The sequence below is a fragment of the Electrona antarctica genome (genome assembly GCF_951216825.1).
Source record: "Electrona antarctica genome assembly, chromosome: 23".
Taxonomy (NCBI): Eukaryota; Metazoa; Chordata; class Actinopteri; order Myctophiformes; family Myctophidae; genus Electrona; species Electrona antarctica.
In genome coordinates this window covers 21,922,542-21,950,393 of record NC_136804.1, presented here as the reverse complement: position 1 = coordinate 21,950,393, position 27,852 = coordinate 21,922,542, and the positions used below count along the sequence as shown (strand labels likewise).

General features: G+C 42.4%; 2 protein-coding genes across 2 annotated transcripts in view; both read left to right on the top strand.

Annotated features, from left to right (window-relative positions):
- The window catches only part of ptprr (protein tyrosine phosphatase receptor type R), a 53,482-nt gene extending 42,326 nt beyond the window's left edge, over positions 1-11,156 (top strand). The window contains exons 11-16 of the mRNA XM_079494239.1: positions 1,623-1,702; positions 4,076-4,213; positions 4,626-4,736; positions 5,783-5,940; positions 7,023-7,136; positions 7,668-11,156. Of these exons, the coding sequence (XP_079350365.1) occupies positions 1,623-1,702; positions 4,076-4,213; positions 4,626-4,736; positions 5,783-5,940; positions 7,023-7,136; positions 7,668-7,761 (695 nt within the window). The 3' untranslated portion in view covers positions 7,762-11,156. The remainder of the gene's footprint in view (positions 1-1,622; positions 1,703-4,075; positions 4,214-4,625; positions 4,737-5,782; positions 5,941-7,022; positions 7,137-7,667) is intronic.
- Positions 11,157-23,075: 11,919 nt separating this feature from the next.
- ptprb (protein tyrosine phosphatase receptor type b) overlaps positions 23,076-27,852 on the top strand; it is a gene marked incomplete at its 5' end in the record, with an annotated part of 54,977 nt that continues 50,200 nt past the window's right edge. The window contains one exon of the mRNA XM_079494142.1: positions 23,076-23,241. Coding sequence (XP_079350268.1) covers positions 23,076-23,241 — 166 coding nt within the window. The remainder of the gene's footprint in view (positions 23,242-27,852) is intronic.

The window sequence follows — 27,852 nt, the reverse complement described above, 5'->3', positions numbered from 1 at the left end:
CACATACATACATACACTTCAAACAATGAATGTCCATCAGAGCACAGCCTGTTCTCACTCTCGGAGTGAAAAAACTTGGACGGATTAAGATGTTATGCAACACACACACACACACACACACACACACACACACACACACACACACACATACGTGCACGCACACACACACACGCGCACACACACGCACGCACGCACACACGCACTGAGCATGGTCATTATCAATTTCCGTTCACTGCCCTCATGTTCTTCCTGGTTCAGATAGAGAGGGGGTGGGGCTATCAATACAGTGGGAATGGTGGGGTGGGTGGGGTGTTCCTTCCTTCCGGCCAATCAAGAAGCAGGAATGCTCACCTAGAGTGTCTGTCCGTCAAAGACATCCTGTGTTCCACTTGTACTGTTGTTGCTCTCTCTCTCTCTCTTTTTTTTAAGTATGCACTTATCTCCTCCACACTCCTTTTTCACTATGCATTAGACCAGTGGTTCCCAAACTTTTTCATGTCAAGGACCCCCAAAATGATACTCATTAGCCTGCGGACCCCCCATTTGGAAATGTATGACCCTGGAACTCCCTCAAGGACCCCCTAGGGGCTCCCTGGACCCCACTTTGGGAACCAGTGCATAATAATCTGCTCCATTTGGCTGATTGAGCTTGTAGATTGGCTATTTTCAAAAGATTTGTATACATTTGAAAACGTGTGAAATAGGACATTCTGCATAATGAGTACTTTCTTACTTTTGTACTTTAAATACATTTTGATACCAATACTTTTGTACTTTAATAATACTTCTCTAATACTTCTGTACTATTACTTACGTACTGTAAAACACTTGAGTAATTTCTCCACCAGACTGCTATTTTGTAATCTAGTTGAAGAGCCTTGCAGACAGAGAGACAGAGGTCCCGCAGCCTTCAGATACGTTTAAAGATGTAAATGTAGTTTTTATTTACTTCCAGAGAGATATATACAGTACATTTTTGTTTTTCTGTATGAGGAATTTCCGCTTCTGCATTATGCGGCTACTCCATTGTTTGCGTTTTGAAAGGCAGCAACTACTGTTGTGTGACTTATTGTCACAAGGCGGGCTCCAAGAGAAAAAAGGTTGTGAACCGCTGTACAAAAACAATAGGGTCATGATGAGCGAGCTTCAGAAGATTTGTATGGAGTGCCGCCTATTTATTGTTCCTTCAACGTTTAAAATAAAATACCATTTTAAGCTGAAAGGAATCCCACTACTCACTGCTTTAGTGTGTGTCTCCACACACTAACTTTCAAAGGCACACACACCCACAGACATACACACCAAAAAGATCTAATTGACGTCCTTGGAAAACGATTTATAATAGAAGGCATTTTATTGGTCTTGATGGAAATCCTGTTTCTTTTGAGGAATTCCACGAGGATAAATAAGGACATCCGTGTAGAATTATTACTTTGATTGATAAAGCATCATCCGTCCTTGGTCCTCTCTTCCCTCATGTCTCCTTAATGTCTCCTCACGTTGTTCCCCCTCGTGCCTCCTTTCCTTGACCCCTTGACCCCTCGCTGGACCCTCCTTATCCATTCCATTTCCCTTCCTCTCATTGTATCCTTGACGCCTTGTCTCCTCTCCTCTCGTCCTAGATCCTCACTCCAGAGTGGTGCTGAAGTGGAAGTGCTCCAACGACCCTCTCAGCTCCTACATCAACGCCAACTATATACGGGTGAGCATGCACGCATGCACACACACACACACACACACACACACACACACACACACACACACACACACACACACACACACACACACACACAAGCGCGCGGGCACACGCACACATGCATACACACACACACACACACACACACACACACACACACACACACACACACACACACACACACACACACAGGGGGTCCCCAGCGAAAGCAGTTAACACAGTTTTTTTTGCCCAGGAATAAAGGCGCTAGAGTGCCAAGCAGATGAGGCAGATTTTACGCTGACAAGCTCCGCCTTCCATTACCCCCCCAAAACCGGGAGGTATAATCTTCCATTACTACCTCGCGCTACCTCGCCTGATCTCTCTCTAGAAGCGTTAATATTCCAAACGAGATGCTTGGCTAAGTCAGAAATGAGGACAGAACATCGCCGTTCTGATCAAAACCACGGTGAGCGCTGTAGAGTCGAGAGAGAGAATAGGCCTATCTCACAGCCCCCTTTCCACGCCCACTTCCGGTAGATAGTGGTGTCATTTAACATTAGGCATTTACACTTTTTTTCTCTGGAGAATCTAAGTACATTTCCTAATGTTAAAATGTCAAAGACCGATAATAATATGAAGAAAACACAATGGTATAACAACTCAAATAAGTAGAATAAACCTTACCTTTACAAAACGGTAGTTTATGGCTTGTGAAAATACCTCTTTTAACATGGAAGCCTATGGACCGCAAAAAAAATAACACCACTAGCTCCAAAAGGGGGCATAAAAAGGGGGCGGGGAAATGCTGTGAGATAGGCCTATAGACAGTTTAGTCGGGCCGTAAAGTGAACGGCTGCGTACAGTACATGATGCGCGAAACATGTCAGAGAGGGCTGCACAAGGCGTCGCCTAGCAACGGGAGCTGTCAAAAAATATATGTTTATAGCGATCCCGCTTTATATCATTAAAAAAGACCTGAAGGCGTCATGGGCCTCCTACGGGTGTAGTTATAAAGACGTCTGGAGACGTCTGGGGCATAACACCTGTTAATATGGCATCGCAATGAATCATCTTAACCAAACTTGGAAACGAGCCATAGTGCTTTCAGGAGACCTTGTATTGAGCTGTACTGTCCATGCCCTTTTCTGCAAACTGTTAATAAAGTATTCAATCAATCAAAACCATATGCCGGCTATTCAAAAATGGTGTACAAGGGCGGATCTGGGGGGGGCGCAGTTGCCCCCCGTGGTATAGGTTAGACCCCTTAGCACCTGTAATTCACTAGGTCTGACCCCAAAATCGAATATGTTAGTTTTTAGGGTAACTGTTGTATAATCGCAATATTACACTCAAGGTTGTGCTTTACTTTGTACTATTAATGGCACTAATGGCACTCATTCAACGGTGTACTTGTACATTGTACTTATTTATTATTTATTAATATTTAGTCTTAGTTTTAGTCGTCATGGCAAAAAATGTATTTAGTTTTTTTCTTTTCTTTTTGTCAGTGAAAAAAGGTAGTCGACATTTCTCGTCTCGTTTCTGCTGCCAAATACATATCGATATAGGGGTCCTTGAAAAAGTGAACTACTGCGTTGACCACTTAAGCTGTATATACTGAGTTTACTGACCCCTACGGATGCTAACACAATAGACCATCTTCCTGTGAGGAAATGGAACCCACACGTTTCTCTTTACACGTTGCCGGGGAAGCAATGGAGCATCGCACCAAACGTGGGAGGGAATCCATCGCGTTCACCACTGGGATTCCATCCCACGGCCGGGGAGTCATCCTCCTCATTCCTGTGTGTATAGGTCAGATGCAGGCTGGGTCATCGGCCTCGGCTTGTGGTGGCCATTTTTGTCAGAATTCTATTTTTTGCCACGGTACATACAAAATGAGTACACACATACCACATGCAGAGCTATCCCATAATGACAGGTCTGTAACTCTGAGAGTGTACAAATGGAACCAAATGGACCCATTACGTTCCATTTGTACACCCTCAGAGTTGTGGGGACTAGTTAACATTACTCTAACAGACCCCCAGGTACCCCCAGGTGTGGTTAGAATATTGTAATTAATGTAATATGTCCGTCCTCCTGCTACTTAACCACCACAAATACAGCATCAGCATAACATTGTGGCAGAGTAGAAACGCCTGTAAAGCTGAAAGCCTTTGAGTCAAAAGGCCCAATCGAAATTACAGTGATATAGTGACATCACAATATCATCCCCTCCCCTAACCCCTCCCCCTTTATCATACAACAACAGCTGTGGGTGCGTCGTCCTGCTTCAGTTCAGTTCACGGCACGCCATCTTTAAGGTGGCGCATCAGATAGTTCTTTATATGTCCTGTACCGCTGTTGACGTGCGGATTGGTTCCGTTTTGCCAGGGTTACCGCGGCGAGGAGAGGGCGTACATCGCAACCCAGGGGCCCATGGTGAACACGGTCAACGACCTGTGGCACATGGCTTGGCAGGAGGAGTGCCCCGTCATCGTCATGATCACCAAACTCAAGGAGAAGAACGAGGTATGCTACATACAGCCACGCCACGTCGCCACAGGACGGCTGCCATGCACGGCCATGTTCAATAGAGCGGTGGTTCCCACACTTTTTAGCCTGTGACGCAAAAGAGAAGTTTGATGTCTCCCCGGGACCCAAACTAGTGAAAATAGCAGATCTACAAGCTCACAACCCGACGCGACGCGACTCGCTGTGAGCTTGTAGCTATTTTCCACTACTCCTACTGCTTAAACATGTGTTGTCTAATTTATGGAATGTATTAGATTTCTCTTTGATTTCTTCACAAAATTACTGGGGGATTTTCTTTTTATTCATGAACTAACCCTGCTATTCTGCTTTCTGTTCAACTTTTATCACCCCCCCCCCCCCCCCCCCCCTCTCTCTCTCTCTCTCTCTTCGTCTCTCTCTCTCCGTGTAGAAGTGTGTTCTGTACTGGCCAGAGAGAAGAGGCATCTATGGGAAGGTGGAGGTGTTGGTGAACAGCGTCAGAGAGTGTGAGCATTACACCACCCGCAGCCTCACTCTCAAGGTAAGAACATTACACCCCCAGGGGTCCTTGAGGGAGTTCCAGGGGGTCCCCAGCTAAATGATAGTTTGGAACCAAATGGAACCTTATGGGTCTGTAACTCTGAGAGTGTATGGGTCCATTTGGTTCCATTGGTACACTCTCAAGAGTTAAATTAACTCAACCCTGGCTAAGGACTAGTTTAACATTGATTTTAAAATATAATTTGGGTTAAATGCCATTAATTGTGGGTCTGTACTAGATTATGCATGTCAAACTGGGGGTCCTTCAAATTAAATGGGTTGAGAATCACTGCTAGGCCCGTAAAAATCTTCTCTTATGGGGGTCCCTGACCTGGCATATCTTTTCAAATGGGGGTCCGTGGGCTAACACGTGTCAATTTGGGGGTCCTTGACATGAACCACTGCATTACACCACTCGCAGCCTCATTCTCAAGAACACTCAAGAGAGCCGAGAGTTCCAAGAAATGGAGTGCATACGTTGGTTAGACATACTGACAGTCCGACAGGCATTAGTTCGACAACACCGTCGCTCCAGACATACAGTACACCGCCGGTTACAACTAACCCGTGCTGCGGGTTAAAACTCACCCGTGGCTCCTTTCATGCGCGGCACGTTACTTAAAACTAACCCCGTTGGCTTCCATGTGAGGTTTAGGGTTTTGGGTAGGGTGTCGAACTCATGCCGAACTCATGACTGTGTACGTTGGACCAAACACATGCACGCCCAAGAAATAAGCTCCAGTGCAAGCCAGTGCACATTTTTGTGCAATTTTTTTTAACATTTAACATTCCCTGCTGCCACACTGATTGCCGCACGGATCCTATTTGAAGCGACACCACTACGACGACGCATCGACTCAACTTCGTCTTTACTGTCTGACAAGTCGACTGGGAAAAATATCAACTTGTTCGTGTGTGTGTGTGTGTGTGTGTGTGTGTGTGTGTGTGTGTGTGTGTGTGTGTGTGTGTGTGTGTGTGTGTGTGTGTGTGTGTTTGTGTGTGTGTGTGTGTGTGTGCGTGTGCGTGCGCGTATGCGCCTGCCTCCAGTGTGGGAATCAGAGCCGCTCGCTGCAGCATTACTGGTACACGTCCTGGCCGGACCATAAGACCCCGGACTCAGCCCAGCCGTTACTGCAGCTGATGACGGACGTGGAGGGTAGCAGGCGGGCAGCGGCGGCCATGGGACCCGTTATAGTTCACTGCAGGTACTGTCTGTCTGTCTGTCTGTCTGTCTGTCTGTCTGTCTGTCTGACATCCATCTCAAAATATTCAGTTCCAGGTTGTGAGTGGTGAGTCTCTTACCACCGCGGCTCAGTGACGTCATGTTGTAGTTTTAGTAAAAATCAGACCCGTCTGAAGTGAGTGGTACCCACTGTACTGTACTGTACTGTACTGTACTGTACTGTACTGTACTGTGCTGTGCTGTGCTGTGCTGTGCTGTGCTGTGCTGTACTGTACTGTACAAGCCCTCCTCCATGGCCTGTGTGTGTCTGTGTGTTAGGCTGTGCAACAGTGACACTTGGTGGTGAACAAACGCTATAACGCTATTTTCGTGCTTGGACAGACAGACCCAGGGACACAGGGACAGACACAGGGACACACATAGCTGTCTATAGTGTTTGGGTGAGCGTTGAGTCTCTTACCACCGCGGCTCAGTGACGCCATGTTGCAGTTTTAGTAAAAACAGAGAGATGTGTTTGGGTGAGTGGTGAGTCTCTTACCACCGCGGCTCAGTGACGTCATGTTGTAGTTCTAGTAAAAACAGAGAGATGTGTTTTGGTGAGTGGTGAGTCTCTTACCACCGCGGCTCAGTGACGTCATGTTGTAGTTTTAGTAAAAACAGAGAGAAGTGTTGGGGTGAGCGATGAGCTGCTTACCGCTCAGTGACTGACGCCATGTTGTAGTTTTAGTAAAAACAGAGAGAAGTGTTGGGGTGAGCGGTGAGCTGCTTACCGCTCAGTGACTGACGTCATGTTGTAGTTTTAGTAAAAACAGAGAGAAGTGTTGGGGTGAGCGGTGAGCTGCTTACCGCTCAGTGACTGATGTCATGTTGTAGTTTTCGGTGGTCACCTTATCACCTAAAACTAAAACTGGAGTATGAATAGTCCTTTAGTTGACCTTAGTCCTCCAAGGCTCTAGGGGCCCTTTATTTTCTCTCTACCCTATAATTAAATACCTCAGTTGAAAATAGCCAATATACAAGCTATAGTAAATATGACATCATGTTTAAACAAGAGGCGATCAAGGATCAAGACGATCTAATCACCTATGCTGGCACCTCTTGCAGCGCTGGGATTGGCCGGACGGGCTGCTTCATCGCCACGACAATAGGCTGCCGTCAGCTGCAGCTGGAGGGAGTGGTGGATGTGCTGGGAATCGTGTGTCAGATGAGAGCAGACAGGTACACGCACACACACACACACACACACACACACACACTCACACTTACACACACACACACTGTCAAATGAGAGCAGACAGGTACACACACGCACACACACACACTGTCAACTGAGAGCAGACAGGTACACACACACACACACACTGTCAGCGGAGAGCAGACAGGTACCGAGTAGGGCAACCAAATTCTATGTCGTCAGCGACATAGAATTAGGCAAGGCATGGCAATTTTATTCATATAGCACCTTTCATACACAAAGGCAATTCAAAGTGCTTTACAGAATAAAAACAAACAGTGAATGGAAAATATAATAGATACAATTTAAATAAGATAAAGGAGCATATACTGTACTGTACATTAGAACAAATAGGCCTAGCCTACTCTTTATTAAATTAAATAATTAATAAAGAGTAACCAAACAAGGTTACTCTTTATAAAATAGGCAGCTATTATAGCAATAATTTTCTGTGCTTATATACTGTGTGAGTGTGCGTGTGTGTGTGTGTGTGTGTGTGCGTTCCATCCACACAGAGGAGGTATGATCCAGACGGCGGAGCAGTACGAGTTCGTACATCACGCCATGAGTCTGTACGAAGCCCGCCTCTCCGCAGAAACCGGCCAATGAGCATCCAGCGTCCGCAACAGGAAGTCAACAGGAAGCACGTCCTTAATTGAGTTTAGCTAACTATAGCTAACCAACCGGAGAGGAGACTCGAGTTTATCCCGAGGAGGGAGGGAGGCGGACCTCCTCGGATTTGACGGACAACACAGAGACCAATGAAAGATGGCTGTCGATATGGAGGAGGATGTGAAGAGGAAGATCACATCGTAAGGTTTGAGACTAAAGCGGAATGTTATCCTTCCAACTTCTCCTCCTGCGCTACGCTTTCTTCTTCTCTTAACTTCCTGTTCAATGTCAAGTGGTTCCCGGAGGACTTCTTAACGGGACCCGGCGTCCACTCGAATCCTCTCAGCCAATCGACTTGTTAGATTGATTTATTTTCAACCAATCACACAGTGCTGTTCTTACCTACTCCTTCTCTCTCTCTTGCGTCATGGACGCTACAGTATATATATATATACTTACATGTTTGGACTGACAGACCTGAAAACGTTAAAAAAAAAGAACAGCACTATTGTTGATTTTAGGGGTTACTTATGTTGGGGCTTATTGTGTAACACAGTATTGTTCTTATGAGAAGAAAAGGTATAGGTACGACAGGGCCTACTGTAGAACAAATTACTGTTATAGTCCGATGCCAAGCACCTTTGGTTAAGCTATCGTACTCAAATAAGAACAACAAACAACATAGCACATGCTATGAAGAATGTCCGTAGAAAAGCAAATAGACCACTCTTACTCTATACATGCCAACACTAGTATTGCCATAAGCTAGCTACAGTTGATGAATTAATGCTAACCAATACACGCCGTCGCCTATACTATATAGTTGTCATTTTTTTTGCAATGTTAACAGTATAGGCTAAGTCACATGCTAGCTTTAAGCACTTGATTATCTTATCCCAATGCTTGTATTTCAGTGCTAAACCATATGCTAACTACTGTAAACTGATGCTATATCTAGTGTTGCTATAACTGGTGCCGACCCATATGGTAACTGTAGTAGATGCTTATTCAGTGCTAGCCTGTCTTCTGCCGAATTAAACTGCCGTGAACGTTAAAGGCAAAAGAGCAATGTGCCGTTTGGCTTGACTAGCCAGTAAGGTGAGAGGCACTTCGGGTAGAAAAGTCAGCGACTATAGCTACCTGGAGACTTTAGACAGTAACTAAGTGACATTGTAACGTCGTTTTTAATTGTTGTTTTTAATTCAGGAGTATTACGTGTCACATATTCTATCAATATGAAGGCACCTTAACACATGACTTTGACACAATAATTTTGTGTTTGCGGAATGATTGTGTCCAAACAGTTTCATGATTATATATATATGTGTTTTATGCCAGCAATATCACTGGGACATGTAATCGACTTTTTGTGACAACCACTTCAATTCTTAATTGTTCATTCCCACATTCCAAGAGGAAAGAAAATACATCTTCTAATGTAATGACCTACCACACACACAACAGCGACTTAAGATACCAAAAGAGAATATCGGACATGATCGTTCAAGAGGTGTCGTGCTGATGATTTGTTTCAGAGTTTACACTATTATCATAAATGTTTATCATTTTGTCTTCTTGTGTCGACAGAGTCAGGGTCGCTCTGCTTTTTACCAAAAGAAATGTATCAACAAGTTGTGATGATACACGTGCAGATGTCTTGCATACAGTAGATACAGTTAAGTGTTGTTTATAAATAATCTAGGTCAAATACTGAGTAATAAGTACTTTATTTTTTCATACTTTTTTAACATGTTTTTGAAGTATTCAGTAACTGTCGGACATTGTTTGATGAAAAGTTATCCTGTTGGACATACATTGCAGAGTCTGGTATCCATGTTAGCTTAGCTGCTATCCTGCTGTGTACCTGGTGGTTGTATGTATGAACGCGTACAGACCAAACGCTCACCCGACACAGATGTACAGTATAGCCACTTGCCATCACAAAGGTATTAATAATAACTACGGATTAGGGGTGGGAATTATCGATTAATTCATGAATTGATAATTTATACGTTTTGGTAACGTTATCGATCGATTAACCGGTTAGTTGATAAGCAGCGTTTTAAAAAAGAAAATCTGAGCATCTTAATTTCCCTCAATGTCTAGCATAAAATTTTACATTTTGCTGATATACAGAAATAATACAAAAGGCACATTATGTCACATCACATGCAAAAGCAGAGATGTTTCTGTGGCTACCAAGGTGGGGACGACGACGTTCTTTTACCGGCCCGCATATGCGTTCCTTGTCCACGTGCGCAGACCGCATTACATTCACAGAAAGCCGCCCAATGATAGAACCGCAGACATTTCGATTGATTGTTAACTTTTAAGTTAAATTGAATAGTTTTCTTATCTAATTTTCTAATCTTAACGGAGATTAATTGATTAACGAATAACGATTAACATCCCTACTACGGATGTAATTATACAGGGTAATCTTCTCATTCTAACAGGGTACCAGTCAGCTACCAAGTTCTGTCTCTGAAGCCAACGAGAACCCAAATCGTTCCAAATGCTTTTCTGCTCGCATTAAGTTTGTTGAGTTCATAATAGTGCAAAATTCAATTCAGTGAGTTTTAAATGAAATGTCCAGATGGAGTTATCACCACTGGGGATTTAAAATGGCTGTCTTAATGTGCAATCATGCTACTAAAATCATATTTATTTCTGTCTGCATTTTGACCTGCTCTAAAGTAGTGGTTTTCAACCGGTGGTCCGGGGACCACCAGTGGTCCCTGAGGTGGTTCCAGGTAGTCCCCAGCTAAGTTATGGAAAGTTGGTAACCAAATGGACCCCTTATAGATTAAATTCAATTATTATTATTATTTTTAAACATCTGCATTATTTAATTGACAAGAAGTCTACACAATTAGAGAATGTAGAATAATTGTTATTTTGATCAACAGGTCTGAGGCTAAATGTCGTCAGGTGGCTCAAATGCCGAATAAAATAATGGACCTTGATATGAAAAGGGTTGAAGAGACAACCAAGAGCCCCAAAACATTAAGCATTCCATGAAGTAGAATGAGTTTCTACGGCATTTATGTATGTATGCGAAGAGTTCATGTTTGAATCTTTACTGTTTACTCCCATGGTTCTGATATTCCTGCAGAACACTTAGCTTGATTGATTGATTGATTGATTGATTGATTGATCGATTACTTTTAATGTCACAAAAAGCCAAAGGCGTGTTTCCGTTCTGTGACATCCTCCAGTTATTGTTAAAGAAACACACACACACACACACACACACACACACACACACACACACACACACACACACACACACACACACACACACACACACACACACACACAGATATACATTGATCAACTGCGTGTTAATGCTATTTTTTTGTTCCTCCCCAAAATGTATCTACTAAAATATAAAGCTGTATAATCTGTGTACATGTGAAAGTGCTATTAAACCTGACGGTGGACAGTATCCATGGACCAAATACCTTGCTGCTAAAACTGACAATGACAGAGAAATTAGAGCGCAAGTGGGACTACTTTGAGGACACTTGTTTTTTGTACAGTATGTACCAAAAATATATATTTGTTATTTTATTTTATTTTTTCTTTATTTTTATTTGACTAATCCCCACTCTTGTTCTGATGACACAGACACACAATGAGAGTGTGGGCTCAATTCACTTTCTCATTTCTCTTTCAAAAACAACTTTTGGTTATTTTATCGTCTACTACTCAGCCTTATGTGAAGTGAACACCCCGACAGTTTTTAAGTTGCTCGATTCAGTATTTAGATATTTGATATTCATTTTAGCTGCTGGGTTTGTATAGGAAGGGGGCGGGGCAGCTAAAGTGAATATCAAATATCTAAATACTGAATCAAGTAACTTAAAAACAGTCTGCGGTGTTCACATAAGCCTGAGTAGACAATAATATGACCAAAAGTTTTTTTGAAAGGGAAATATCCCTTTAAGGATGCAGGAATTTGGCTCACAATCAAAATACCCCCAAAAACGTGCCCTTCTGGCTATTGTTTAAGTTAATAGCAAATTATTTGCGCATGATTCTACACAGGATTTCCACACTGAAGTGGAAGTTCAAGTCAGTGAACTCCATCTTTGATGTCCACTATAATAGGGCATAGCAGTGGGTGTGGTTTTCTGGACCCACTGAAAATTCGGCCATTCATTTTTCCCATTTCTCATTTTCCCCAGATTTACAAAAAATAATATATATATCAATTATTCTAAGCCTAGAATCAAGCCACCCAGGATCCTGGTGAGTAATGACCATAAAACCTTTGATTCTGTGGAAAAAAATGAAAAACGCTAAACAAATGGTATTTATTAAATCTAGTATAATATCATATAATTAAATATTCGATTGTTATTTTGCACAGAATCAAATGTTTTATGTTCCTGATTCACCATAGCATCCTGGATGGCTTGGTTCTGGGCATAGAATAAATGGTATATATATATTTATTTTTCTAAATCTCTATGGGAAAAATGAATTGGAGAGTTTTCAGTGGGCCCAGAAAACCACGACCACAGCTATGCCCTATAGTGCAGTGGTTCTCAAAGTGGGGTCCGGGGACCCCTAGGGGTCCTTGAGGGAGTTCCAGGGGGTCCCCAGCTAAATGATAGTTAGGAACCAAATGGACTCTTATGGGTCTGTAACTCTGAGAGTGTACAAATGGAACCAAATGGACCCTAACAGGTCCATTTGGTTCCATTTTGTACGCTCTCAGAGTTAAATTAACATTGATTTTACAATATAAATTGGGGGTCCCAGAGATAGAAATGTCATTAAATGGGGGTCCGTAGACTAATGCATGTCAAACCTGGGGGTCCTTGAAATTAAACAGGTTTAGAATCACTGCTAGAGACGTAAACATCTTCTCTTATGGGGGTCCCTGCCATACCTCTTCAAATGGGGGTCCGTGGGCTAATTGGTGTCAATTTGGAGGTCCTTGACATGAAAAAGTTTGGGAACAACACATACACACTGCCTCTGACATCCAGCAGCATTGAACAGGTGGTCCTGTGCATTCATATTGTTGACTTTCTGAAAAACCTCATGTTTCTATGTCAGTCGTTTTCAAACTTTTTCATGTCAAGGACCCCCAAAAATACATGTAATTGGCCGCTGACCCCCATCTGAAAATATGTTGTTCCAGGGATCCCCCAGAAGCAAAGATTTGAGTTAAAAACGTTCGCTCTCGAAAGAATATATATATGTTCAAAGATTTGCGCCACATTTTCACGATTTTTCAAAAATAGATCTGCTAGCTAAAGTATAACATAATGCTTAAAACACCAAAAGGGGGAAGGAAAGCACATTGCATTCTACCTTTAACCATTCATCATTTATCAATTTATTTTGTACAGTACTTCTGTACATTCTCATTGGGTTCAGAAATAAATCCAAACCAAGAATTTGTTACACTTTTTTACTTTGTTCAAAAGCACAAGTCTGCTAATTCAGATGTATTAGCCTCTTGCAGACCGCGCGGCCATCTTGTCATCAGAGTTTGCTGGTTTTCAGTAAAGCAATGTCCTGCTGCCTCCTGCATTATGTGCACAATGTGTGGTACGCATGCATGGGCCGTTGAATGATGTCCAACGAGCACTTCCAAACTCCAACACTTAGAAAAATAATCACCTGCAAGGACATAAAGTAGCTCATAACAACTAGCTCATGTCTACAGTGGACACTTTGCAGATAGAAAGAGGATAATTCAAGCTTTTCGTACAGCTGCAATGTTGGTGAGTTTGACGTTGTTTAATACAATCACATAGGACTTTTCTGTTTGAATGTGTGGGCTGTCAATGGGAAATTGCACCTACAAGTGTAGTTACCACCCTGCCATTAACGTATATGGCAGGATGGCCGCAGTGTGCATATGGTACTGTATTACTTAGTTGCTGAAGCATAGATGATTTTGTTTTTACTTGTTTCCCCTATAAGTGGTTGTAAAAGAACAATACCAGACTTCAAGTCAAAATGTCACCGTGTCCCATTAAACTATCCACGGTGTGGGCATTACAGCTGACTCAGCCAGAGTAATAATGACTTAAGAATACAGTGGCGGTATGTTGTTTTCTCTTTTTGTATAAGTAATCAACTTGAATGTTGGATAAAAGAGTCAACTGTCCAGCATATTAATAATAATAACCACTAAGTAGTGCTGTAACCTATAACCATCTATTTGTTGTCACTCATAATAATCTGTACATAAAGATATATGTAATAATGAGTGGAATTAACTGTGTTTTATGTTGCTATGTGAGATCGTTTTGCTTTATTGTTAACTTTATTGTTAACATGCAGTCTGTCTGTCTGTCTGTCTGACTCTACATCCAAGTCTGCAGTCTGACAACTGCTGGCATTGCGTAACCATTGTGTATGAATTTGAACTGAGATTCATTGTTTAATATTCTCTCTCTCTCTCTCACACACACACACACACACACACACACACACACACACACACACACACACACACACACACACACACACACACACACACACACACACACACACACACACACACACTATTACTATATGGCAGGCATACCAGAGGGAGGAGGAGACAGACAGAAAGAGAGAGTATAAGCGCGAGGGAACGGAGGCCGTCAGGAAGGAAGGAAAGAGGTGTGGACGCGCTGGACTAAAAGTAGCGGCCGGGGCCAACGGTGGAACAAAGCCTTCCCTGGCCTTTAGCTTTATGGCTCTCAACACCCCATGAGGACTTAGCTACTGGCTGTGGTTGTTCGGGCCCGGCCCGGGTTCCATTACACGGGGTTCCCTCAACACTTGACTGTCTGTGAGGTCTTTCTGACCCATTTTGAGTTTTTTAAGTTGATTATGTTTACTCAGAAAGGTTCCCCTTCCATGACTTTTCCTAAATATTCGATTCAAATCATCTGTTTGTTTGTTTTTTCATCTGGAACATTTTCTATATATGAATTTAGGCATACTTATACCATCTCTGCCTATTCGTTTTAGGTCAAAATGACCCCTGTCAACCTTCCTCCCCCAATGGGAGTGGACTTCACACCTCCAGAAAGCCCATTGTTCAATTTAAAAGACTATGGGCTGTATTTGCGTGTCTTAAGTACCAGGTCTTATTACTTAAAGGGGCATTCCACTCATTTTCAAAAAATTTCTATGTCATTAATATATCTTAGAGCTGTTGTGTGGAAATAATAAAAAAGTCCCCCCATTCTGTGTTTCCTAGAACTGGAGGTCTGAAAAAAAACATTAACATGGTGAAACACATCTTGATGATGTCATCAAGATGTGTTTCACCATGTTAATGATTTTTTTCATAATTACAGTTCTAGGAAAAACAGAATGGGGCGACTTTTTTATTATTTCCACACAACAGCTCTAAGGTATATTAATGACATAGTAAAATGTTGAAAATGAGTGGAATTCTCCTTTAACTTAAGACCTGGAGGCGTGGCCAATGCTCTTTGGCCACTCAGAATAGCCAAATGGCATTGGTCACGCCTCCAGGTCTTAAGTTAAGTAATAAGACCTCGTACTTAAGACACGCTGGGGGGAGGTGTCAAAGGGTCTGGAGACAGTAGCCAATAACATTGCAGGAAAAAAGGTATTTTTGACCTTAAGTCAGCTTGTGTAGTACCTGGCCTTACGTCATGCGAGTGTCAAGGGGTTCTTGAGAGGCCAGGGTTCCGGGGGTTCCCCAGAACAATGAGTTAACAAAGGATCAAAATCACTTCATGGGTCTAATAGACCCCCAGGTGTTTTGTATGTGTCTATTGAGTTAACTTTACGCTAATAGACCCCCAGGTGAGGTTATAATATTCTAATGTGTTTTTATTATCTGTCTTTAATATCTTTATTAATGTCTTTAGTATTTTTGGTTTCTTCCTGAAAGCTGAAAGCCTTTGAGTCAAAAGGCCCAATCGAACGTACACCACGTTAGTGACATCATAACCCTAACCCCTCCCCCATTATCATACAACAATAACAATAACTTGAATTTATATAGTGCCTTTCAAGAAACCCAAGGACGCTTTACAAAACAGAAAAACAAAACAAACTAATGAATTGCCAAAAGCCTAAGTGAACAAATGTCTCTTCAGTGCAGACTTGAAAGAGACCAATGTAGGAGTCTGGCGAAGCTCCAAGGGGAGAGAGTTCCAGAGGGCAGGGGCTGCCACATACAGTAGAAGGCTCTATCGCTGAGGGTCCGCTTTTCCGCGTGACGGATGGTGAGGAGTTCCATGTCTGAAGATCTCAGGTTCCGCTCAGGGGTGTAGTCCTTGACGAGGTCTGTCAGATACTGTGGGGCAAGGACATGGAGGGATTTATAGGTAAGGAGGAGCAGTTTGTAGTTGATGCGGAACTTAACCGGGAGCCAGTGGAGGCGTTTGAGGGTGGGGGTGATGTGCTGCCAGCGTTTTGTGCGGGTGAGCACTCTGGCAGCCGAGTTTTGCCATAGTACCTTATCATAGTACCTGGTGATCATGTTTTAGGGGGGAAAAAATCACGACGCTCCATCTTTAAAGGGACATTTCACTGCTGGAAGAAACTGCAGTCACTCAATGTTAATAGTATATTTGTAGTAGATAACAGTAGCACAATTTGACATTTTAATTTTTTACCCTATGGCTAGAAAAATCACACCTGTGCAGTGCGCTAATATATTAAAACAATTAGCACCGGGATTTCTTTCAAAATAGCAGCTCGGGGTGCCATGCAGATATGGCAGCTTTTACTCTGAAAGCCCCCCCCCCCCCTTCCGTTCCGTACAAAAACCGGGAGAAATAATGTTTCTTGCTTACCTCGCTATAATTACGATGAAGTCGCTCGATAATCCCTCACGTTCGCGTTAGCTATAGGACGGCTCCACACGTCCTACGGTCTAAATGTTGATTAGGTGATGTAATGGTGATTTAAAACCAACGGTGCCAACACAAACATTAAACGCCATTAACAATAAAGAGACAATATGACGTAATGAGGGACAATATGATGTAAATTTTCCCTTCATTGTCAATGGCGTTTTTAAAACAAACATTGAACCTGTATATGGGAGGGGCTAGCGCCCCTCAAAAATAATGAAGTATGTGTGTTCGACTAGGGTTTGACTGGATTGCTGAATTCCTACAATGACCGCATACAGGCATAATTTCCGACATACTAACAGTCCGACAGTCATTAGTCCGACACCCTACCCCAAACCCTAACCCTAACCCGTCCCTAACTGAAAGCACGACGCAACGCATGTCTGACCAACGCATGTCTGACCAACGCATGCATGTCGGGAGCAACAGGTGATTTGCGCATGCGTCAGACTTTTTCACTTTTGGTGTGTCGGATAAGCGTGCACACCCCCAATCACTTTCCCTCCTTGTGGAGAGGGGGGGGGGGGGGGGGGAGGAGGCTGCGTGGAGGTGTGACTTGTAGTCCAGGAAAGAAGTGAGACCACTTTTTTTTAGGGATATTCTTTTAAAATAATACCCACATTTTTCGCAGATGTTTTCCCCCCTATGATAGGGCCCCCCATGATATCTTCTTTTTTTTTTTTTGTTAAAAAATGAAAGAAGAGTACATCAAATTGCCATGCATTGCTGTACTCGAATGAATATAAATATGAATATTCTTTATGGAATAATTTAATCGGTTAAAATATACCTGGGTTTAGTGATGGTGTGACAAAATGTGGTTTAGTGTTCTAGGGTTTGCCAGAGAGAGAGCATGAGCAAGCAGGGAGGCCTTGGAACTGGCCCTGAAGTGGGGAGGCCTTGGAGCTCGCCCTGAAGCGGGGAGGCCTTCGAACTCGACATGAAGTGGGGAGGCCTTGGAACTCGCCCTGCCTGCTGTGTGGAATTCAAGTTTTCAACCCAACTTCAGAGGAACGGCGTTCTCTTAACAGTAGGTTCCATGCAACAGAGGAAAAAGTACCGGTTTTCTCTCAATAATCTTAACACATCTGGAAAAAGTAGCATCTAAAGTGACTCGCAGAGCAAACGTACACCAGAGAAACCTGCATACCACAGTGTTCACCCCCATCTTTCACACAGACAAACTGGAGTCCCACTGCAAATTTACATAATGCTTTGATAAATGCTATATTTAAAAGCCATACTCTTTGTTTTAGGTATGATGGAAGGGCTGCCTTGGAGGACTTCAGTAAGAGTGCTGCTTCTGTTGTTTCGTCTGCTCTTATTTATAGATATCAGTGAGTTGTTGGGCTGCCTCTAGAGTGAGTCACAGAGCTGTTGGACTGATTGAGGATGTCCGTTAGTAACTACAAACCTCTCGCAGTGTCTTGAGAGAGAGACTATCTCGCTTGAAGAGAGAGACAAAGACAAGGCAGACAGACAGATGGACAAAGACAAGACAGGCAGGCAGATGGACAAAGACAACAGGACAGTCAGGAAAGCTTAACCTCCTTTGTTTCAGAAGAGAGAGAGACAGGGAGGGAGAGAGATTTGGAGAGAGACAGGAAACGAGGCACACACAGAGCTGAACTATAGCTGTGCGTCAGGAAAGAGTGTGTGTGTTTGTGTGTGTGAGCGAGAGAGAGAGAGAGACACAGAGAGAGACAGAGAGAGAGAGAGAAACCTATACAATGACACAGGACTGACCAGCATTGTCTTTTGGACTCGCGTGGAGGAGAGATCGGGACAGACAGACAGACGTACGGACAGTAAGAAAGAAGACGAGACAGAAATAAGAGAAATCCAGAAAAATAAAAAGACAGCTTGGAGTCTGCAAAGACAGAAAGAAAGACACCATTTGGATTATCTTTTATTCTTTTAAGGACTTTTTGCCGGACTACCTCCTTCTCTTCACCAACTTGTATACTCTATCTAAATCCTACTGTAGAGGGACCCAAGAGAAAGGGATTTTGGGAGTTATTCTTTCACCTTTTCCCCTAATTTCCCGTACTATTTTACAAAGAACTTTAAGCCACTAGACACATTTCCCAAACAGTGAATGTGGACACGCCATACACATAGATACACACACTCATACCTCTCATCTTTTGGAGTATGGTTGTAACTGCCCTGTCTGTGGATCTATTTCATATTGTGAATAATCAACTGCTGCAGAATGCTGAGATGCAAAGTTCTGTATGTATCCCTCTGCTTGGTCTCTGCGGTCTGTCTGGTAAGGCTCATTTAGTCTTTTTATGCTCCTGTCTGTCTAGTATTTGATTTGATTTGATTTAGCAAGGTATACAAATAATACAAGAGAAAACAAAAGTGCTAGGAGGAGGCAAGAATTCAGTCCAAACAGTGTATACTAGGCCTACCTACTGTATATGTATAACTCAATAAAAACCTTTAGAACATGATTGTAAACGAGATATATAGAAATTACGAAAAAACATGATTGTAGTATTAAAAAAATCATACCCGTGTGAAGTGAGGGGCGCTCTTATCATCGTACATCATCATCGCTGACTTCTTACCGACAGTTGAGAGTTGAAAGCCTCCTGTATACAACATATCAATGTTTGTGTTACGCAATGTTTGTGTTTACACTGATGTAAAATTGTCCATTAATTGTCAATGGGAATTTAATGTTTGTGTAGGACAATGTTTGTAAAAGCTGGACATAGCCCCTCAAAAATAAAAATAAATATACAACGTGATTGAAGTAGCCTACTTATCTAAGACATGATTAGAGAATAGAATAGATAATAATACCACTATGTATCAGTATATATATGAATATTATAATTGTGTTTATCTATGGATAATTGAATGGGCACCCACATATTCATTAACCCATTTTAAATAGACATGAGGCTGATTCTAAAAAAACACCTTCTGGCTTCATGATTCTCTTTACAAATGATTGATTTTGGTGAGACCTTTTCTACCGTTACTGTACTTGTTAGTCACCTGGAATAAGTGGTATATAAAGGGTATAGTCTTTAGTTTAGTCATGGAGTCGTGTTATCGCACAAAACTAGAATGTACAGTGAATGTGCCACGGCTTGCTATAACATATTTTATTTTGCGTGGTTTCTTGTGTAGGCTACACTCCAACTATCATTAATTAGACATGTATTTCTTCAGGTCAAGATTATGTATTTGAAACTTGCACGTCAAGTCAAACATGTATTGAGGGAAAGTAGTCTCCAAAGTGTGTGTGTGCGTGTGCGTCCGTCCGTCCATGTACAGTACTCTGAACACTGAAGTGGTGAAATTAATTTTTGAGATATTGTTCACCTGACCCACCATTTACAGTAAGCGAGAACAACAGGTAGAATTAGACATAACTTTCACGTGGTTGTACCTGAGTGTGTATGATATAATATACTGTATACACTACAGGTATATTAGTCAATGTATTGGAGTATATCAGCAGTGGTGGAAAGTAACTACAAGTACATTTACCCAAGTACTCTACTTACAGGAACAATCCACATAAACACATGAATCAGCCTATAATCCTTTCCCAACATACATGTTGGCCTGGCTTGAATTATTGTTTCATAGCCCACTGTTCTCCATTCTCCCGCACCCCTTCCACAGTAAAATGCAGCTAGAATTGTAGAAATCTAGTTGTATTCATTCTAATGTGGGTATTTTAGTAGCTCCAAACTTTTTTTTGTTTAGTTTAGTTTAGTTTTGCTTTACTTTATCACAAATGTGTCTGTTAATAGTATCCTGGTACTCACACATGCACTGTTTATCACCCTCGAACTGCCGTTCAAAACTTTAGTTAGTAGTTACTTTGTAGATTTTGATAATATTACAAAGCAGACATTAACCACTTCATTTTGGCCATTTGAAAATTGCCCATCTACAAGCTCACATACAACAATTGTCACGTAGATTTTCAAAAGATTTTTAGACATTTGAAATCTTGAAACATCTTGGACATTCTGCATAATGAGTACTTTTACTTTTGGTACTTTTAAGTACATTTTGATGTCTATACTTTTGTACTTTCACTCAAGTACATTTTAAATTCCTGACTTTTACTTGTAACAGAGTATTTCTATATTACAGTATCGATACTTTTACTTGAGTCAAAATTGAATACCGGTACTTTTTCCACCACTGTATATCAGACAGTAATCACTGAATGTAACTATAAATACTACACATAATGCCCTTTAAATTACAGTATCTCTACAAAAAGCTAATTTCAAAATGTGTCTTTAAATAGTTCCAAAACATGTTAAGAGCCATATACAGTATAATGTCCGTCAAGGGGCAGCCGTGCCCTACTGTATATACAGTAGGTACACACAAGGACCTTGCGCACGCGTGCGCACACACACACACACACACACACACACACACACACACACACACACACACACACACACACACACACACACACACACACACACAAACTTTCAATTTAGCCGTTTATCTGACACTCAATCCAGAGTGACTTACAATAAGCAATCAAATGAATAGAAATAGTCATCTGGGATCATAAGTGTCATGAACTGACAAATATGGGAGACGACACAGGATTAAATGCCAAAATGTATTTATTTGAAACTAATACAACTAATAAAAACTAGTGTATGGTCCATGTATGGATGTGTGAAGATGTAGTATGTGCAAGCGCAGTAAATATAACCTGACTCCACCAGATTGCGGCAGTATTGAGTTCACAAGTTAAGTTCCCTCCTGCCTGCATCTGGGATCTCTCAAGCAGAAACGATGAACCCGGAAGCAGCGGGACAAAAATATGATATCTCCATAATAATTTCGAGTTGTAGTCTTGTTAGGTTGTGTTTACATTTGCGCTGTGGCACAGCTTCAATATGTCATCAGTCTGGCGTTGATCCCGCCTCTAGCGGCCGCATACGTCCGCATATCGCTCCGACCAGAATTGGTTCGGAGTACATTGTCTCTGCCGGAGAGAGACCAGACTCTCCCTTCTGGTAGAATGCAAATGTTGTCCAGCAAGGGGAATGGTTCCACCAGGCTACAGTAAATAAGGACCAAACTGAACTCAAGGAACCAAAAACAAACAATAGGGACTTTAAGCAACGACTGTCAGGACGGCTCCGCTACGCGGAAGTACGGTGGCTATGACGCCCACGCGGTAGCTGTCAAAATCGTTAAGCAAACAGCCTCCGGTGACGGCGACATTGGTTGCCATGGTGACGCGTCCATGCAGCATGTGTCAAACATAAACACATTATTATTATTATATTTAACACCCCGTCGCGCGTCAGCGACATTGCTTAATTCTTACATGCGCAGATGCGCAGGACATGATCAGCAGTGGAAAAGGAAGGTGCTGGAGCAATCTGCAGCACCGCCACCTTCCTCTCCACTGCTGATCATGTCCAGCGCATGTAATAATTAAGCAATATCGGCAAGTTAGCCGGTTAGTCACCGGCTCACACTGTTAATGTTTGGAGAGGTAAATAAAATACCCCAAAATGTACTTGTAGAGCTGTGTACGTCACATAACACATTCAATTCTAGTGTTCTTATTCAAACCATTCATGTTTAGCCTAATATACACATGAAAATTATCAATGCACATGTAATATACTGCATGCATGTCATTTTTCTCCAAATCAAACAGATTTAATTGACTACTGTGTGTGCTGTATGAATAATTTATCACCAATACTTTACATTAAATAGTTTGATCAGGTGAAGTCTCTCTTTCTCTCTCTCTCTCTCTCTCTCTCTCTCTCTCTCTCTCTCTCAAGGGATATTTCACTTTCAAATAAAAGGAACATAAGTGTCAAAGTGACGCTGACAAATTATAATTTATTTTGGTACACTGTTCCACACCTGGCAGAGTAGTGGCAGCGTTGCTTCATCTATATTATGCACGTTGATTCAATTAACGCTGTCTGTCTGTCTGTCTGTCTGTCTGTCTGTCTGTCTGTCTGTCTGTCTGTCTGTCTGTCTGTCTGTCTGTCTGTCTGTCTGTCTGTCTGTCTGCCTGCCTGCCTGCCTGCCTGCCTGCCTCAGTACATGTCCAGTGCAGCCCCTACGTCGGACCACCCGCCCTGTAGCATTTCCGTCTCCGACACGACGTCCGACGTGGACTCCGTTTCGGTGACTGTGACGACTCGCGGACGAGACTGCAACTTCACCGCCACTCCTCTGGACGGCACCGAGGGGACCCCCTGTACGAGGAGAGGAGGGGGGGAGGAGGAGAGAGGGGGAGGAGACGGCACCGACGGCTTCGGGTCCAACGAAATAGGCCTCCTGTTTCGTCGGTCCGACGTGGACGGGGAACTCGAAGGCGACGGGAGACGAGAGGGCGAAGCGGGAGACGGTGGGGGGCAAGGAGATAACGAGATTGGAGGAGTCAAGGGTGTAGGAGGAGGCGGGAGGAGGAGGGAAGGTGACGAGGATGGAGGAGATGATGAGAGAGGGGGAGGAGGGAAGGAGGATTCAGAAGGAGACTTGTTCACGTGTCTCCTTGAGCATCTGGAGCCCGGGACGTCCTACAGCCTGGAGATCACCTCCCAGAGTGACCGGCACACTGCCAACCTCACCGTCAACACCAGTAAGTCACCATGGCTTCAGTGGTGGAAAGTAACTGTTTACATTTTACTTAGGCACTCTACTATCATTTTGACTTGAGGTGTTTGTACTTTACTTGAGCATTTCCAATTTCCAATATATCAATCAATCAATCTTTATTTCAGACCCAGGAGGATCCATATCACAAACAATACAATATAACAGTAAATACAAAAATTAAAATAAATAAAAAGGTACATATATGCACATATCCCACACTGTTCAGTTTCTGACATACAGACGTGTGCGCCAGTAGTTCCACAGTCTCGATGAGAACCTGAGTGCACTTTCCTGTAGGGTCCGTTATTACAGCAATGATGTAGTTTATTGACTCAGATGCCCTACACATGAATCTGTACATAAGGTTACGTAGTACAGCAGAGCAGGTAGGTACTCCGACACTAACAAACATCTGGCTAGCACTGGAGCTTCTTGGCACTCTCAACAGCACCCTCATACAATCATTATAGGCCACTGTGAGTTTTCTGATGCTGCTTTGTCTATAGCGGCACCATAGGTGTGCAGTATACAGCGGTGTACAGAAGGATCTAAAGAACGATATTTTCACAGGAACCGAGCACATGCTAAATTTGCGACACAGCATCTTTGCTTGGGCATACAGCTTCCGTCGCTGTCTATAGATGTCCTTGTCATCTGAGAGATCATCAGAGATAATATGGCCCAAATAAGTGTACTCGCTGCACACACTAAGAGCAGTGCCAGCCAGATGGAAGTCAGGAAAGGCTGAATGTCTGTCTTCCCTACTTCGGATTATCATTATTTTACTTTTCTTAGCATTGTATTTTATATTAAAATCAAGACCATACTGTGAGCATACTTCCAGAAGCTGTTGGAGACCAGCACTATACGGACTGAAAATGACCAAATCATCAGCATACATCAGGTGGTTAATTAGTGAGTCACCAACCCTACACCCTGTACCACATGTATTTAAAGACAAGTCATTCATATAAACATTAAAAAGAAAAGGAGATAAAATTCCCCCTTGACGGACACCATTGATCACATGAAAGGGAGCAGACATTGACTTCCCCCATTTTACACTCATGGTCTGGTGAGCATACCAGAACACCAGGATTCTGACTAAGAACCTGGGGACCCCTCTTTGTATCAGTTTAGAAAAAAGCTTTTCATGATTAATGCGATCAAATGCCCAGGAAGCATCAATGAAAGAAACAAACATTGTAGAGTTCTGCCTACCATATTTATCTAGGATCTCTTTGAGAGCAAAAATACACAAATCAGTGCCATGTTTTCTTTTAAAGCCAAATTGATTATCAGCAGACAAAATTGACCTCTCTAATCTACTCAGTAGAATTGTCTCAAGTACTTTGGACATAACACTGGCCAGGGCTATTGGCCTATAATTATCTGAACTGTTTACCTTACCCACTTTATCTTTAATGACCGGCACAAGTACCACAGAAAGCATGGAAACAGGTAAAAACCCATGCGTAAAAAAACCTCTAAAACACATGGCCACCAGAGGGCACAGTGTCCTACTGGCAAGTTTGAGATGTTCCGCTGTTATATTGTCCAGACCGCAGGCCTTATTATCTCCTAGCTTCAATACTGCTTCAAGAACTTCTGCAGGTGTAACAATCATCTCATCATTAAAATCAACATTTTCGACTACAAACAGTTCACTTTTTACACAGTTGAATAGCTCTGAATACTGCTTCTTCCATAGCTGTGAAATCTCATCCGAACCACTCACACCATCTATATTCGATGGGAGAGAGGTTTTGCAATTATTTATCATTTTTATTTCCTTCCAGAAATAATTCACATTATTATTTTGCAGTTTCTTTGCCAGTGAGTCTGACCTCATTATATTTTCATTTATTTTAATAAACCGAAGGGCATATTTAAAATTAGCATTAGTGCGTTTTTGCATCTATTTTTTCCAGACTCAGCCCAACTCCTGAAAGCCCTTCTAGCCTCAGCATGAAGCTCTTGAACATGATCATTCCACCCAGGCTTTTAGTAGCATATACTTTACATCCATGTTTGTAGAGAGGCCTACTGGAAATACAGAGAGACTCCACAATAGCTTCATACAGGGAAGATAATTCCTCACAGTGTTGCATATTCTTACAGTTCATGTCCTGACACAATAAAGTATCTTTAGGTAGCTTAATCTTACCCAGCAGAGCATCAGAAAGATTCACATATTTATCTAGATCTTTCTTGGTTAGTTTAGACCAATTAATTCTGCTTTTACTTTTACTTCTACTACACTACATCTCAGATCCAAATATTGTACTTTTAATCCACTACATTTGTGAAAACTTTAGTTACAGTTACTTTGTAGATTTTGATTATTATTACAAAAATACTTTAACCAATACATTTCGTTTCGTCATTTCATTTCGTTATACAATTACAAACCCACAATTGTGATTTTCACATTTTTCTAATACTTATAATTTTTTTGCTATTGTCATGAAAAAGGGGGTGTGTAGTACAAATATTGTACTTTTACTCCACTAAAATTATTTGTGCGTTACCTCGTGCGTGTGTGCGTGCGTGTGGTGCATGCATGCTGGCGTGGCTCCAGAACAGAAGTATTTCCAGAGCTCAGGGTTCAGCCACTTCCTGTCTTCATTGTTTCTCTGCTCTGTAGGAAGCTGTGTGTGTGTGTGTGTGTGTGTGTGTGTGTGTGTGTGTGTGTGTGTGTGTGTGTGTGTGTGTGTGTGTGTGTGTGTGTGTGTGTGTGTGTGTGTGTGTGTGTGTGTGTGTGTGTGTGTGTGTGTGTGTGTGTGTGTGTGCGCGTGTGCGCGTGTTTTGGAGGAAGCTGGGTGCACCCAGCAGAGCTCAAACACTGACCTTCTTGCGTACAATGCACTCCCACTGTGTGTGTGTGTGTGTGTGTGTGTGTGTGTGCGCGGGTGTGTGTACACCCTACCAGTCTCCCAATCTTTCTAGGCACACACTGACATTCCAGCTCGCTGACCTTTCGCAGATACAGTCCATTATACAGTATAGGCCTATTTTTAACATTCAGTTAGTCCATCATAGCTGATCTATCTGCTTCAATGGTACAGTCCATTATACAGTAGGCCTATTTTTAACATTCAGTTAGTCCATCATAGCTGATCTATCTGCTTCAATGGTACAGTCCATTATACAGTAGGCCTATTTTTAACATTCAGTTAGTCCATCATAGCTGATCTATCTGCTTCAATGGTACAGTCCATTATACAGTAGGCCTATTTTTAACATTCAGTTAGTCCATCATAGCTGATCTATCTGCTTCAATGGTACAGTCCATTATACAGTAGGCCTATTTTTAACATTCTGTTAGTCCATCATAGCTGATCTATCTGCTTCAATGGTACAGTCCATTATACAGTAGGCCTATTTTTAACATTCAGTTAGTCCATCATAGCTGATCTATCTGCTTCAATGGTACAGTCCATTATAGCCTACAGTAGGCCTATTTTTAACATTCAGTTAGTCCATCATAGCTGATCTATCTGCTTCAATGGTACAGTCCATTTTACAGTAGGCCTATTTTTAACATTCAGTTAGTCCATCATAGCTGATCTATCTGCTTCAATGGTACAGCCCATTATACAGTAGGCCTATTTTTAACATTCAGTTAGTCCATCATAGCTGATCTATCTGCTTCAATGGTACAGTCCATTTTACATTCACTAGACCTCTATCATAAAGTTCTGATCTCTGCTACAATGGTTGGATTACATACTGTGTACCCACCCCCACCCACCAGTGGTTTTTGACAGAAAATGTCTTAGTCATAGTCGTTTGAATACGTTTCAATGTAGTTTTAGTCATACTTTGGTCACCTAAAATGTTTGTGTTAGTCTAATTTCAGTCCTCTAAATATACGATTTCTACAGTTTGTTTTTTCGACTAAAATGTGTTTTCGCGGCCCTTGATGCCCTGATTGTACACTAAGTGTACAATCAGTCTTGGTTGCACTCTGAAAATAGCACATCTACAAGCTCAAACGGCGACGCAGTGCAACACGTTGTGAGCTTGTAGATCCGCTATTTGCTGCATGCAACCAAGCATATAGTTCTACTGGATCTCTTCTCCACTAGTCCCTCCCTATCATTTTAGTCTAGTTTTTGTTTGTTGACAAAATCGTCAAGTCATAGTTTTAGTCATCATGGCTTTTTATTTATTTATTATTTTATTTTATTTATTTTTTGCAGTGAAAACAGGTAGTCGGCGAACATTTTTCGTCACAGTTTCAGTCGACGAAAGCAACCGGGGCTCGGGAATCGACGGCGGGACTCGCTCGCCACCAGGCTGCGTCAGAGCCTATTTTTGGTGCGCGCCACACGCCACGCCCCCCCCCCCCCCCCCCCCCCCCACTCCAGACACACACAGGCATTCCTAGCCTCCCCTGTGCCAGCGTGGTCCCTGCTTCCTTTCTATGTTTTTTTTCCCACAATGCCTCTCAGCGGTCTAGTGAGGCTGAATGTATGTGTGCGTGTTCATGTGTGTGTGTGTGTGCGTGTTCATGTGTGTGTGTGTGTGCGTGTTCATGTGTGTGTGTGTGCGTGTATGTGTCACCAAGGGGGCTTTAAACTAAGCGAGA